Source organism: Dasypus novemcinctus, chromosome 17 (assembly GCF_030445035.2).
Source record: "Dasypus novemcinctus isolate mDasNov1 chromosome 17, mDasNov1.1.hap2, whole genome shotgun sequence".
NCBI classification, from domain to species: domain Eukaryota; kingdom Metazoa; phylum Chordata; class Mammalia; order Cingulata; family Dasypodidae; genus Dasypus; species Dasypus novemcinctus.
The window spans coordinates 59,334,597-59,347,692 of record NC_080689.1 but is presented as its reverse complement, the minus strand read 5'-3'; the positions used below and the strand labels follow the sequence as shown (position 1 = coordinate 59,347,692).

Sequence of the window (13,096 nt, the reverse complement as noted above, 5' to 3'; positions counted from 1 at the left end):
TGCCTGCCTGCCAGCCCCCACAGTGGGTGGGAAGTGCCTGGTAAATCTCAATCTTACCCCTAGGGGTTCTCCAGACCAGGCCTGCACCTCAAGGAGCAGATGCCTGTAGAGAATAAACCTCAACAAATATTTATTGTGGAAAATACTCCCCTCCCAAAGGAATTTCTCTTCCCCATAGTGATCTCCCAGTGTCTGGGGTTTGAACTACACACTATGGCACCTAATTGTCTATTGTCTTCTGTTGTTTCTTGTTGTTTTTGCCTATATAGCAAAGAATTCTTCTCTGACCAGGTCAGCATAGTCCCATCGGCTGATGTGATCATGAGGTTGCTGGGTATACAGATGGTTCTTCCTCATCCACTGGTGAAGAGAATCTGCGATGCTTATCTAAGACCGTTTTGGGGTGTTTGTTAAAAAAAGTTTCCCCATTCAATAGCTTTGGGGTGGGACCCAAGAATCTGTATTTTTAATGCCTTAGGTCATTCTTAGGCCTGTAGTCAATGATCACTCCACATTCTTGCTGGTGAGGACCGCCCCAATTTAGGCAGGATTATTTCCTGGTATTTCTATAAACATTGCACACAGCTGAAAAATTAAAGCTGGGCCCCTTTTGTTTTTGGGTGCACCGCTTGGGAGGTATAACATCCTCTGACAGGCTGCTTACCACAGGTGCATGCTCGCCACGTGCCTCCCCACTGGTACCAACCCCTCTTCCCACCCATGGCCCAAAAGGCCCCTCCACCCCCACCCCACCCCGCAGCTGTTACCCCCTCCCATTCCCTGCCCCCACCCCACCCTTTTACTCCCCACCCCTCATTCCTTCCCTTTCCCAGGCCCCCAAGTCCCTCCCACTTCTGAATCCCCCCCACCGCACCCCCTACCTCCCCCACTCCTCCACGACTTAGGTTTTCTAAGTCTAAACTGGTGAGAATGGGGTGGGGGTGGGCAGGCAAGTTAGATGGGAGGACATACCATGCGTCAGAGGTCCTATTGAACCGGTAAAGGCACTTACTCCTTTCATTTCTACCAGAGAAATGGGCAGAAGCCTTTCAGGAACTTGGCTGGAGAGATCGTTCTCAGGGAGAGCCCCTCTGTTTCTGCAAACATCCCAAAGCAGGCCTAGCCCTACCTGCCCTGTTCCTTTGTTGGGGCCCAGAGGGTAGGGAATCTTACCATTAAGGTGAGGAAGCCTTGAGAAACAGGGACGGCGCCCACCCTTCTCCCTCCTCCCCCACCAACACCTAACACTTAAAATGGAAGGAAAAAAATGCACCAACAAAGAGTTTAAGATAGTAGTTCCCAGCTTTTTCAAATATGAAGCATTTGTTTTAACCAATCCATTTTTTAATTTTTAAATTCTTGACATTACAGAACTAAACTGAAATTTATTAACATTCCACTCTTACATTTCTTATCGACAAACAGAAATAAAATTCATGAGCCAAAAAACCCAAAACAAACTAAAAAACAGGGAAAAGCTTATAAAACTAAATATGGATCCCAGCATTAACAGCTGAACAGAGAATGTGATTTTTAAATTCTTAGCGGATGATAAAGATGTGGTAGAAACTGAACACTTACAAATTATTTTAAAACCTGGAATCACTGACCAGAAATTACACAGTTGGATCATGAGAAAACAGCAGAAAGGGTTTTGCAGGAACCTACACTGTTCTAGCTGCACCCCATGCCCTTCTCAGAAGAAAGCCTGGCATTGATTAGATACTGGGCCAGATTAATACTGGCAGCAGAGCCAGTGATAGTAACCTGCCTACCAGAGGAGCCTTCCACCGGATTGGCAATTTTAATCTGGGCCCCGGACATTTGGCGGATCTCATTAATGTTGGCGCCTTGGCGCCCGATTATGCAGCCAATTAAGTTATTTGGAATGGTGAGTTCATGGGTGGTTTGAGTAGATGCTTCCAAACTTGCCCAATAGCCTTTCACCTCTGGAGAGCTGGAGTCAATTCCGGCGAATCCGGTCCCGCCGTGCATCATGGCAAAGTGAGACTGTTGTCTTGCCACCTGGTTCAGCTTGGCCAGATCGAGCGGAGAAATGGTGTGTTGTCCTTGAATCGAGTAGGCATCTAGAGGTGGTCCCTCCAGGTCATGGGTGGCGTGGGGATAGCCCGCAGCGTCGCTGCACCGATCTTGGCCGCCCGCACAGATGACCGGAGAGCTGGCCGGCATGGGCTGGTACGGAATGGTCATGACTCTCCCTTGCGGAGACTGGGAGAGCGTCTCCAGCATGACCAGGCAGATCTGCTTGACACACTCGGTGACGGACTGCGGCACGCCAGCGATGGTGATGGCCCGCTCGGTGGAGTTGGGCAGCATATCCCCCGCCACCTGCACCTGGGCCCCGGTACTCTCGCGGATCTCTTTGATCTTACACCCGCCTTTCCCAATCAGGGAGCCGCACTGGGTGGCCGGCACCACCAGCCTCAGGGTGACCGGGGGCCGGCTGGCCGCCGTGCTGTTGGTCATGGAGCTGTTGATATCTTCCTCCAGCTTATCGATGATCATGGCGAAGGCCTTAAAGATGGCATTGGTGGGGCCGGTCAGAGTGATGATTCTCTCGGGACAATTCCCCTCCGAGATGTTGATCCGCGCGCCACTCTCCTCGCGGATCCTCTTAACCGACTCCCCTTTCTTCCCAATGATGCTTCCTACTTCCTTTCCGTGCATAAGCAGCCGAATGGTGAGAGTCACATTTAGTCCACTTTCAGTCACACCGGCATCCATGGCGAGCGGCGGGCGGCGTTCGGGGGAGTTGGGCTCGTTACGTGGTCAAGTCTTTGGTGGCTGGCGGGGGGAGGGGAGGTGTAGGCCCAAAACTGCCGGCGCGAGGCGAGCGAGGGCCGCGGGAGCGAGCGGGCGCGGGCGAGAGGCCGCGGCGGCGTCACAGGGGCGGGCGACGGCGGCGGAGGGGGCGAGCGGGGCCGGGAGCGACGGGCGGGCGGGTGGGCGAGGGCGCGGCGGTGGCGACTCCGGCGGCAGCCTCGGCGGTCTGGGCGGGGCGGGAAGCCCGCTTTCAACCCCGCGTACCCTCTGACCCCGGAAGTGCTTGCTGCGCAGGACCCCTTGAAAAAAATGAGGACCCGTCTTTTTTAGGTCACAAGATAGCGCCACCTCTCACATGATACGTGAAAAAAAGAATCCCTTGAACACCAGCGGGTAGAGAATAAAGCATGCAATGAGCAGGAGGTTTGAGACCGGGAAGCCTTTAAAATAAGCGATATTTTATTAAATCTAACGGCACCGGCAGATACTCGAAAATGCTAGTGTATTATGTGGGAAAGACACAGTATTTTTCCGGCTTCCAGAAGGGGTTTGAGCGCGGAATGAGACAGGCAAATCGGTCGGTGACTGCAGGCGGTAGCCAGGACGCCGCGAATTTAAAACGTGCGCGTGAGGTGTCCAGAGCGCCTGCGCGAGGGTGTGGGGGAGTCGGGAGGGGCTGTCAGCAGCTTCCGGGGGGGAGGGGCGGCGTGGCGAGGCCTGACGGGCGCGCGCGCGGGCGGGCAGGCACGTGGGGCCCCTTCGTCCCCGGCGTCCGGGCGCCCTGCGCCAACCCCCACCCTTGCCTCGGCCCCCCGGTGGAGGCCAAAGAGCCGAAAGGCCGAAATTCACCCCCCGCCCTACTTGCGGCTGTGCTGATTGTTCCTAGGAAGCACTAGAAATGTGGCCATGAAAAGAATGGCGTCCATTTACATAATGCTTTGTTTGCATTTTGCAAGTTTCTTTCCATTAAGCCCGCAGAAACCCCACCTTCTGCCCTTGTATCGTAATTGCGGCAGCCTCGTCAGATATTTAAAATAATGGCGTGCGTCTGTGGAGCCCTCCTTTACTCAGGGGAAACCAACATTTTGGGAAGTTTTTGCGGCTTTTCCCACGTTTTATCCGTTCATTCTGCTGCTTTTCGATTCTACCCCCCTCAGTGCGGCAGCCGCGCCCCGCTGTCCCCGGGGACGGCCCCGACCGGGCCCGCCATCTTGGAAGGCCTTTCCTGCGGAGTGGTGCTGCCCACGTTACTCTCGCTAAGAAAATGTCGCCCGGGATGGTGTAGGAGTTATGATTTCTAACCCTTTCCTCCTTCGGCTAAGCCAGATCAGAAAAGGTCTCGTGTGCAAAGTGCTTCAGGGTTCCTCAGGGAAAGCGGCTAACGTGGCGATCCCTCCGCCCCTTTCTTCCTCACGGGGGTAGCCGCCATGTTTCCTGTACACAAAATGGCGACACGTGGCCTGAAATCATTTCCAGCGAGAAACTGGGACTGGCCGGCCCGAAAGCTCTAGAATGTGCCCGGCCCCCCCTCCCACCCCCGACAGGGTCCTAGTACTCTCGGGCCGGGGCTTTGCATGCGCAGCCCCTTGGAGGGGTTAACCCCCCCTGGCTGGTCCGAAGCTGGGGGGAGGGGGCCGGATTTTAGAGCATTTCCCCTTTCATTTGATAACGGGTCATGAATAATAGCGAAATGTAGAGACAGTACTAATTATTTTCTCTCTGTGTTTAATAATATAACGGGGGGTGGGGCAGGAATTTGGGCTGCTTTAAAGAATGAGATGGGAGATGACTGCCTTAGATTTCCTTCCACAGACTTGTGCTGGGGATGGCAAGCGAGGTTTTTAAAACCTTATGTTAAAATAAGGTAACGTCCATGAAAGATGCCTGCGAACTTTTTCACAGACTAGTTGCCTGGTGAACCTCAGTTTCCCACAATTCTTGTTCATTTTTAGTCTGAAAGAGACAGGTGTTTATTCTGTGTGTATCTGTGCCAGATCATGTGCCAGCATTTTTTTTTTTTTTAAGATTTATTTCTCCCCACCCCCTTGCTGTTTGTACTTGCTGTGTCATTTGTCTACCTTGTTTCTTTAGGAGGCACTGGGAACCAAACCTGGGACCTCCGATGTAGGAGGGAGGCATCTCACTGCTTGAGCCACCTCTGCTCCCTGCTTTGCTGTGTTTTTCTTCTTGTGCCTCTTGTATCAGCTTGCTGAGCCTGCTCGCTGGTATCAGGAAGGGAACCAGGAACCTCCCGTGTGGTAGGCGGGAGCCCAATTGCTTGAGCCACATCTGCTTCCCCACGTGCTAGCATTTTAATGCATGATGATCCTCTGAAGTAAGTGGTGTTATCGCCCTCTTTTTAAATTTCTTTTCTTTTCTTAGGAGGTACCAGGGAATGAATTGAGGACCTCCTCCACCGGAAGCAGATACTCAACCACTGAGCCATATCTGTTCCCCTCTCTCATTTTTTAAACAGAGGAAGACACTTAGGCCCAGAGAGATGAAGTGACTAATTCAAGGTCACACAGTGTCAGGGGAATGGAATTCAGACCTGATTCTCTTACTGGTAAGCACGTTTTCCAGTTTTTCTGTAAATCAGAGTTTTAGAATTTAAATGCTATTTAAAATGTTTAGGTGAGCTTGTTATTTATTTAGTCACCCCCTATTGTATCTGTTTTGGAACTCCCAGTTTTTCCTAATGCGAGTTACCTGTAATGAACTCAGATGCTACTTTATCGGGTGTCTTAGTGAGGAGAGGGAGGGGAAGTGATTCAGCTCTGCCTAAAAGCTCAAGTATCTGTTGGCCCAATCTTGCATGTAGCACATTTGAGTCGACCTGGCTCTCTGGGAGGAAACAGTTTGTGTGACTCAGTGGGTTTTGACACTTGCCTTCCCCACCCCATCCCCAACCAGGTAAAAATACATCATTTTACTCTGGCACCAAATCCCCATTTCTCTGCAAATATTGACAGAGTATGACAGAATGTTAGATAAACTATAGTCTGTGAACTCTTATATTCAGTGTAACAAATAGCCAGTGGGCCTAGCAACAATATGTGCCTGACAGGGCTTTATTTGCCTGTCAGAGATGGAAAGAAGGTTTTTTTGTTTGTTTGTTTTTTGCTTCTTTTTACTTATAGGCTAGAAATAAGGAGGCATGATCTTTTCAAAGGACTTTCACGTTACTTTTTTTTTTTTTAAGGCGATACCGGGTATTGAACCTTGGACCTTGTACATGGGAAGCAGATGCTCAACCACTTGGGCTACATCTGCTGCCCTCATTACTTTAAAAAAAAAAAAGATTTATTTATTTATTTCTCTCCCCTCCCCCTCCCCACCCCACCCAGTTGTCTGCTGTCTGTGTCCATTCACTGTGTGTTCTTCTGTGTCCGCTTGTATTCTTGTCAGTGGCACCTGGACTCTGTCTCGTTTTGTTGCGTCATCTTGTTGTGTCAGCTCTCCATGTTTGCGGCACCATTCCTGGGCAGGCTGCACTTTTTTTGCACTGGGCGGCTCTCCTTATGGGGCGCACTCCTTGTGCGTGGGGCTCCCCTACGCGGGGGACACCCCTACGTGGCATGGCACTCCCTGTGTGCATCAGCACTGCTCGTGGGCCAGCTTCACCACACAGGTCAGGAGGCCCTGGGTTTGAACCTTGGACCTCCCATGTGGTAGGTGGACGCCCTATCCCTTGGACCAAATTGTTTCCCCACATTACTTTTTATAGTCCTGCAAACTACTTTAATAGGTGGGTACATAATGGAACAATGACAATAATAGCACTAAGTGCATACAAAAGTCAGGTACTGTTTGTTCTGGGCTTTATGCATTAATCCAGTGACTTTTGCATTTTTAAAAACAAGTATAAGAAACAAGTTTTATGTCATGACTCAGACATATGTACACATAGACTTTTTTTTTAAACAAACACTTTTGCAAAACAGTACATATCCTTACTACTTGCAGTATACTCTGGTAATTTCTGTTCTCTACATTTAAAAAAAAAAAGGGGAGAGGGAGGAGGGAGCACGTGTAGTTTAGTGGTTGAGTGCCTGCTTCTCATGTATGAGGTCCTGGGTTCAATCCCCGGTACCTCCTGGGGAAAAAAAAGGAAAACTAAAAGAAAAAAAAAAGTGGTTAAAAACCCATTATTAAGTTGTGACCACTGTACACATTTAATCTTTATAAAACCTTATAAGATGGTTAGGGAATGCTGTTTCCATTTTACAGGGTTACACAGAAGTGAAGGAATTTGCCTACTATCACATAGCTGTTAAGTGCTAAAGCAAGGATTTGAATTGGGCACTATGAGTCCAGCGACTACATACTTAACCACTAACCTAGATGTGGTCTCTGCAGAAGGTGTTGTTTGTAGAGAGAAAGTGTAGATTAGGGAATTAAAATTAGTAAGTGTTAAAAAGTTAGGCAACAACAGTAGGATTAAATTGCATATATATAATTAAGGATTACCCTAATTCAAAGCATTCTGGTCCTCTAAATCTGTTTCCTATTTATCTTTCCTAAAGGAAATTGTGCCCATTAGGTCTTTTTTCCGCATTGCTTATTTTCAGCCTTTTCTCCCTGAAATATTCCCTTGGTTTCTTCTTAACTGAGTACCTTTGGGGGACTCTTCAGTGAAGCCCTCTCTTTCCTGGCTCCCAGCTCTTAGTCTCTCTCTTTACCTCAGTTCTACAGCCCTTCCCTTTGGTAGCACACATTTGTCTGTTAATTATGTTGCAACATGTCTTGGCGTTGATAGTGTGTGGTGCAGGCTACAGGTCCCTGAGGTGACTCTGTGATTCGGCCGGCACAGAGGGCACTAGAGTCTGAGGCCCTGGTCTTGGCTACTGACTAGCTCCAAGACTTCTACAAGCCACTTCATCTGTCTGGGTCTCAGTTTTCCCATCTGTGAAACAAGAAATTAAACCATCTCTAAGGTCCCTTCTAATTCTGTCTGGGGAGTGATGATATATGATGATCTTGGTTATTTATTCCTGAGTTATGTAAATCTTTTACTCACCTTTGGTAAATTATTCACCCCCTTTTTTCAGACCTGTAATATCTTGTGTATATGTGAGTGATTTCCACATCACCCATTTTACAGACGAAGCCACTGAGATATGGAGCAACCAACTGGGAATAGTCACTACCCCACCCTTGGAGCCTCGCACATGACTCTTCTCCTCCCACTGGAGTGACTGTAAGTTGGTTAAGGGATTTTACAAAGTTGAGAAGGTGAGTCAGGCTTAGACTAGAAATTGAACCAAAGGATTTCTACTCCATTTGCAGGAGTTTTGCTTCCTCTTACCTCACATTGGTATGTTACGTGAAACCTTTCAAAGTGATTTCATGCTATTTATTTTATTATCACAACCAACTTTTCAGGAAGGTACTACTATGCCCATTTTATCAAAGAACCATTTTTGGAACAGAGGAGTAAAGTGGTTTGTCCAACGTTATGCAGCTCGTTAGGACTTGAACGGGGTCTCTTGACTCCTAGTTGTGGATTGTTCTTTTCCTTGGCTTCTGTTGCTTGTAGCACGGACTTTGACGCGTGGAATACTTTTGCCTTCAACTCAAAAAATTTTCCTGCTAGTCTTTATTTTTTTCTCCCAAAACATCCAATCTGCTTAGATTAGGTTCCTGACTTTTGGTTTGAGAGAATCTCTCCTTTTTTGTTCTCTAATGTTTATAAGAATGGATTTGGGGTGAAAGGATGATTTACTTAATGAGACTGTAAGTTCCCTTGGGTCAGGGACCACATTTCTTTTCTCTAGCTTGCCTGGCCCAGTACATTTACCCCAGCTATTTGAGTTTGCCCTACCATCATTCAACATTTTTTTTTAAGGAGGTACCAGAGATTGTACCTGAGACCTTGCATATGGGAAGCAGGCATTCAATCACTGAGCTACAGCCACTCCCCAAATCATTATTTCATTTTTTAATTTTTTAAGGAGGTACCAGGGATTGAACCCAGGACCTTGTACATGGCAAGCAGGTGCTCAGCCACAACTATACACCCATTCCCCCAGCATTTGCTTTTTTTTTTAAAGATTTATTTATTTCTCTCTCCTTCTGCCCTGTTGTCTGCTCTCTGTGTCCATTTGCTGTGCGTTCTGCATCTTGCTTGCATTATCAGGCGGCACTGGGAAACTGCATCTCTTTTTTTTTTTTTTTTTTTGCGTCATCTTGCTGTGTCAGCTCTCCATGTGTGTAGCACCACTCCTGGGCAGGCTATGCTTTTTTCATGCGGGGCGGCTCTACTTGCGGAGCTCCTTGCACGTGGGGCATCCCTACACAGGGACGCCCCTGCGTGGTATGGCACTCCTTACGCATGGCAGCACTGTGCGTGGGCCAGCTTACCACATGGGTCCGGGGGCCCTGGGGATTGAACCCTGCACCCTCCATATGGTAGGTGGACACTCTATCAGTTGAGCCACGTCTGCTTCTCAGCATTTGCTTTTTAAGATATGGTTTCTTTTTTCCTCCCCCTTCAGATTTTTCTTCCTAGCACTCTTTTATATAAAATCATTTTAAGCTGAAAGAGCCTTTTCTGTATTACTTTATAGTTTACTGTAGAGTGCAACCTAGAAACATTTCTTATCTACTTGGTGGATAGTAACAATTGACCTCATGTGCTGGTGACCCTATTCTTCTGTTATGGGGTTCCTGGTTGGTTTCTTCAGAAGCAGAAGTATGTTGGTGCGGCATATAGAAGTGACCAAGAGCTACACCATTCTTGGCATGGGTTCTCCCAATTGGGCAAAGCAGGAGAAGGGAGTGCAGAGAAGCTAAAGGGAAAAAATGGAGGTTAGAATGCAAATATAAAATATAGAAATTGAGAAAGGAAAAAAGTTGAGAAGAGGAAAGAACTAGATAGAAGCATAGGGTAGACGGAAGAGGAAAATACAGGGTCATGGCAAGAACAATCCAGAGATCCTGTAGCCCATCCAGTGGTGGGGGAAGTATATAGGCTATTGTTCTCTATCAGCTAAGAGCAGCTGGTATGATATTCCCTCCTCACTTGATCTTTTTTTTTTTTCTTTTTAAAGGTTTATTTTTTATTTATTTTCTCCCCTCCCCCCCCAAGTTGTCTGCTCTCTGTCCATTCGCTGTGTGTTCTTCTGTGTCCGCTTGTATTCTTTTCAGTGGCACCTGGAATCTGTGTCTCGTTTTGTTGTGTCATCTGGCTGCGTCAGCTCTCCGTGAGTGCGGCGCCGCTCCTGGGTAGGCTGCACTTTTTTCGTGCTCGATGGCTCTCCTTACCAGGCTCACTCCTTGCATGTGGGACTCCCCTACGTGGGGGACACCCCTGCATGGCAGGGCATTCCTTGTGCACATCAGCACTGCTCGTGGTCCAGCTCATCACACAGGTCACAGGTTTGAACCGTGGACCTCCCATGTGGTGGGCGGACGCCGTATCCGTTAGGCCAAATCTGCTTCCCATCCTCATTTGATCTTGAACAGCACCTCCTTACCTTTTTGGTCCTTTCTTTCCAATATAGGTAAGGGAGATTTCTTTGTTTTTCTTACCCACTGGGAATGTGATTAGATGACAGTCATTTTAATATTAGTCTCAGCTCAATTGATTTGTCAAGGAAAGTGTGTTTTAAAAATCACAGAAGTAAAATTTATTTTTATTGATTTATTCATTCAATAAGTAATTATTGGAAGTAGCTCAGTGGTTGAGAACTTGCTTCGCATGTATGAGATACTGGGTTCAATCCCCGGTACCTCCTAAAACAAAGACAAAAACAAACAAGTAATTATTGACAGCTTCATATGTTCCAGACTCTAAGGATATAGAATTGAATAAGATCCTGTCCTTGTCCTCAAGATATTTATGGTCTTGAGAGGGAAACAGACAAGGAAACAGTGTGTTAAGTGTTAGGATACGAGTGAGCAGAGGGTGCTATGGGAGCACAGAGAAGAGGTCCTTGATTCAGCCTTGGAGAGGACCTGAGGAGGCTTCCTGGAGAAGCAAACAACCAAGCTGAGTCCCAAGTTGGCAGACTGTGAAGTGGAGGGTAGGAAAGGGTATTCCAGGCAGAGGGAGTATTTTTGCAAAGACCTGAAATCAGAACATAGTATATTCAGAAGTTGGAGCCATTTCAGGAAGGAATGAAGGATGTTTATGTTATCCAATGTTTGGATTTTGGTGATTATTGTTCTGTTGTGTAGATTATTGACGCTTGACTTTACTTGCTGGAACATAGAAATTTTTTTTGAATCTGAACTAACAAATGATTGTCCAGTAGAAGAAAGGAGGTGCAGTGCACAGCATATCTTTCTCATCCAATTTTTGTGGATGATTGTGTTCTATTTTGTTGTCATTTTTTTGGGGGGGGGGAAGAGTGGAAATTTATGGACTTTGTTTAGCTGGGTAGGATGTTTGTATTAGGGAGGAGGGAAAAGAGTTCAAGGATAATTGCTACTTTATGGCAGAACAAACAAAATACATTTAATATCTCTGTTCTCTGATCCTACCTGCTGAGGACAAGCAGGACATAGTCAGGGACTTTGTTTCAGAGAGACAGTCACTTTACTCAGACAAAGCATCTGTTCAGGATTATTCACTGTGAAAAATCTGTTGTGTCCAGATTAAAAGCATTGTGGGTTTTTTTTTTTTTTCTTTGAAACATGTCTATAGATGCATTAAACAGAAGTCTTATGCGTATTCATCACAATACTGGAATTTTACTTGGGTTAAAAGAGAAAAGGGTAGTATTAATATGTGTGATGTAGGGAAGAATATACTTAGCAAATAGTACATAGATAAATGGTCATTTTTTGGTTGTCTTTGTCACCTCTCAGTTGTGTTGGCTGCTCGCTCCTTGCACACTAGCTTCATTGGACTTTCTGGACACATTCCTTTGGCTCTCCTCCTCCCTCACTGGCCCCTCTTTCTCAACTGTTGTAGTTTAAAAAAAAATTTTAGTGCTTATTCCCCCTCATCTCCTCAACCTATAATGATGCAATATGCAGGTCAGTGCTTGGGTTCTTTCCCTGTCTACACCTATTTCCTAGGTGCTGTCTTTCAAGATTTAAAATACATTTATAGGGGGAACGTGGACTTGGCCCTGTGGTTAGGGCGTCTGTCTACCACATGGGAGGTCCGCAGTTCAAACCCCAGGCCTCCTTGACCCACGTGGAGCTGGCCCACGTGCAGTGCTGATGTGCCCAAGGAGTGCCCTGCCATGCAGGGGTGTCCCCGCGTAGGGGAGCCCCACGCGCAAGGAGTGCGCCCCATAAGAAGAGCCGCCCAGCACAAAAGAAAGTGCAGCCTGCCCAGGATTGGTGCCACACACACGGAGAGCTGACATAACAAGATGACACAACAAAAAGAAACACAGATTCCCGTGCTGCTGACAACAACAGAAGCAGACAAAGAAGAACACGCAGCAAATACACACAGAGAACAGACAACTGGGGCGGGGGGAGAGGAAGGGGGAAGAGGAGAGAAATAAATAAATAAATAAATCTTTTTTAAAAAAGTTTATATTCTGGCAGTTCTCAAGTTTCTGTTTCCAACTTGGATGTCTTCCCCTGAACTCAAGACTCTTAAGTCCACGTGGCTACTGGACACCTCCAGTGAATATCTAATAGTTTCTCTAACTTGGACAGTTCCTCCCCAGTTGGGTTGAAGATATAGAAAAGCCTCCTTGCCTCCATTCTTTCTCATCCATTCTATCGGCAGGTCCTGTTACCTCTACCTTAAAATATACCCAGGGCTTGAACACTTCTCACACCTCATCCCCTCCTCTGCTCCAGTGGAATAGCCTTCTAAAAGGTTTTCCTCCTTTTGCTCTTGGTCTCTGCAGTCTAATCAAAACACAGTGGCCAGAGTGATCCTTTTAAGTGTATGTCAGATCATGATAATCCTCTGCTGAAATCTGTCCATGGGTGCCCATCCCACTGGGATTGAAAGCTGAAGTCCTTATAGTAGTTTACAAGGCCTTGCAGGATCTGCAGCACCACCCTCCCCATCTACTCCAACCTCACCTCCTACTGCTTTCTCCTTGTGCTCTAGCCACACTGGTCTCTTTGCCATTGCCCCAACATGCACCAGGCCTGTGGGGGTCTTTGTAGTTGTTTCTTCTGCCTAGAACACTATTCTTCCAGATACCAGTTTGGCCTTCTTCCTCGTCTCCTTCAGGTTTCTGCTCAGCTGTCTCCTAATTAGTGAATCGTTCCTTAACCAGCCTATTTAAAGTAAGAGCCATTTCCCTGCCCTCAGTGCCTTCCTTATCCCCCTTCCCTGCCTTATTTTTCTCCACAGCACTTATTGCTATTTGACATTCCCTTCATTTAT

General features: G+C 47.2%; 1 protein-coding gene and 1 long non-coding RNA gene across 5 annotated transcripts in view; one reads left to right on the top strand and one right to left on the bottom strand.

Annotated features, from left to right (window-relative positions):
• Positions 1-1,322: 1,322 nt before the first annotated feature.
• PCBP1 (poly(rC) binding protein 1) lies at positions 1,323-3,036 on the bottom strand. Its single transcript, XM_004460113.3, has one exon. The coding sequence runs from the start codon at positions 2,743-2,745 to the stop codon at positions 1,675-1,677; it is 1,071 nt and encodes a 356-aa protein (XP_004460170.2). The 5' UTR covers positions 2,746-3,036; the 3' UTR covers positions 1,323-1,674.
• Positions 3,037-3,961: 925 nt separating this feature from the next.
• LOC101412911 (uncharacterized) overlaps positions 3,962-13,096 on the top strand; it is a 32,451-nt gene continuing 23,316 nt past the window's right edge. The window contains exons 1-3 of one of the 4 annotated variants that reach the window (XR_001118709.4): positions 3,962-4,065; positions 5,167-5,350; positions 7,889-7,984. This is a non-coding gene — a long non-coding RNA (uncharacterized lncRNA). Of the gene's footprint in view, positions 4,121-4,220; positions 4,649-5,166; positions 5,351-7,835; positions 7,985-13,096 lie in introns of those variants that run through there. The other 3 variants (XR_002797125.3, XR_002797127.3, XR_002797126.3) reach the window with 3 other exon arrangements.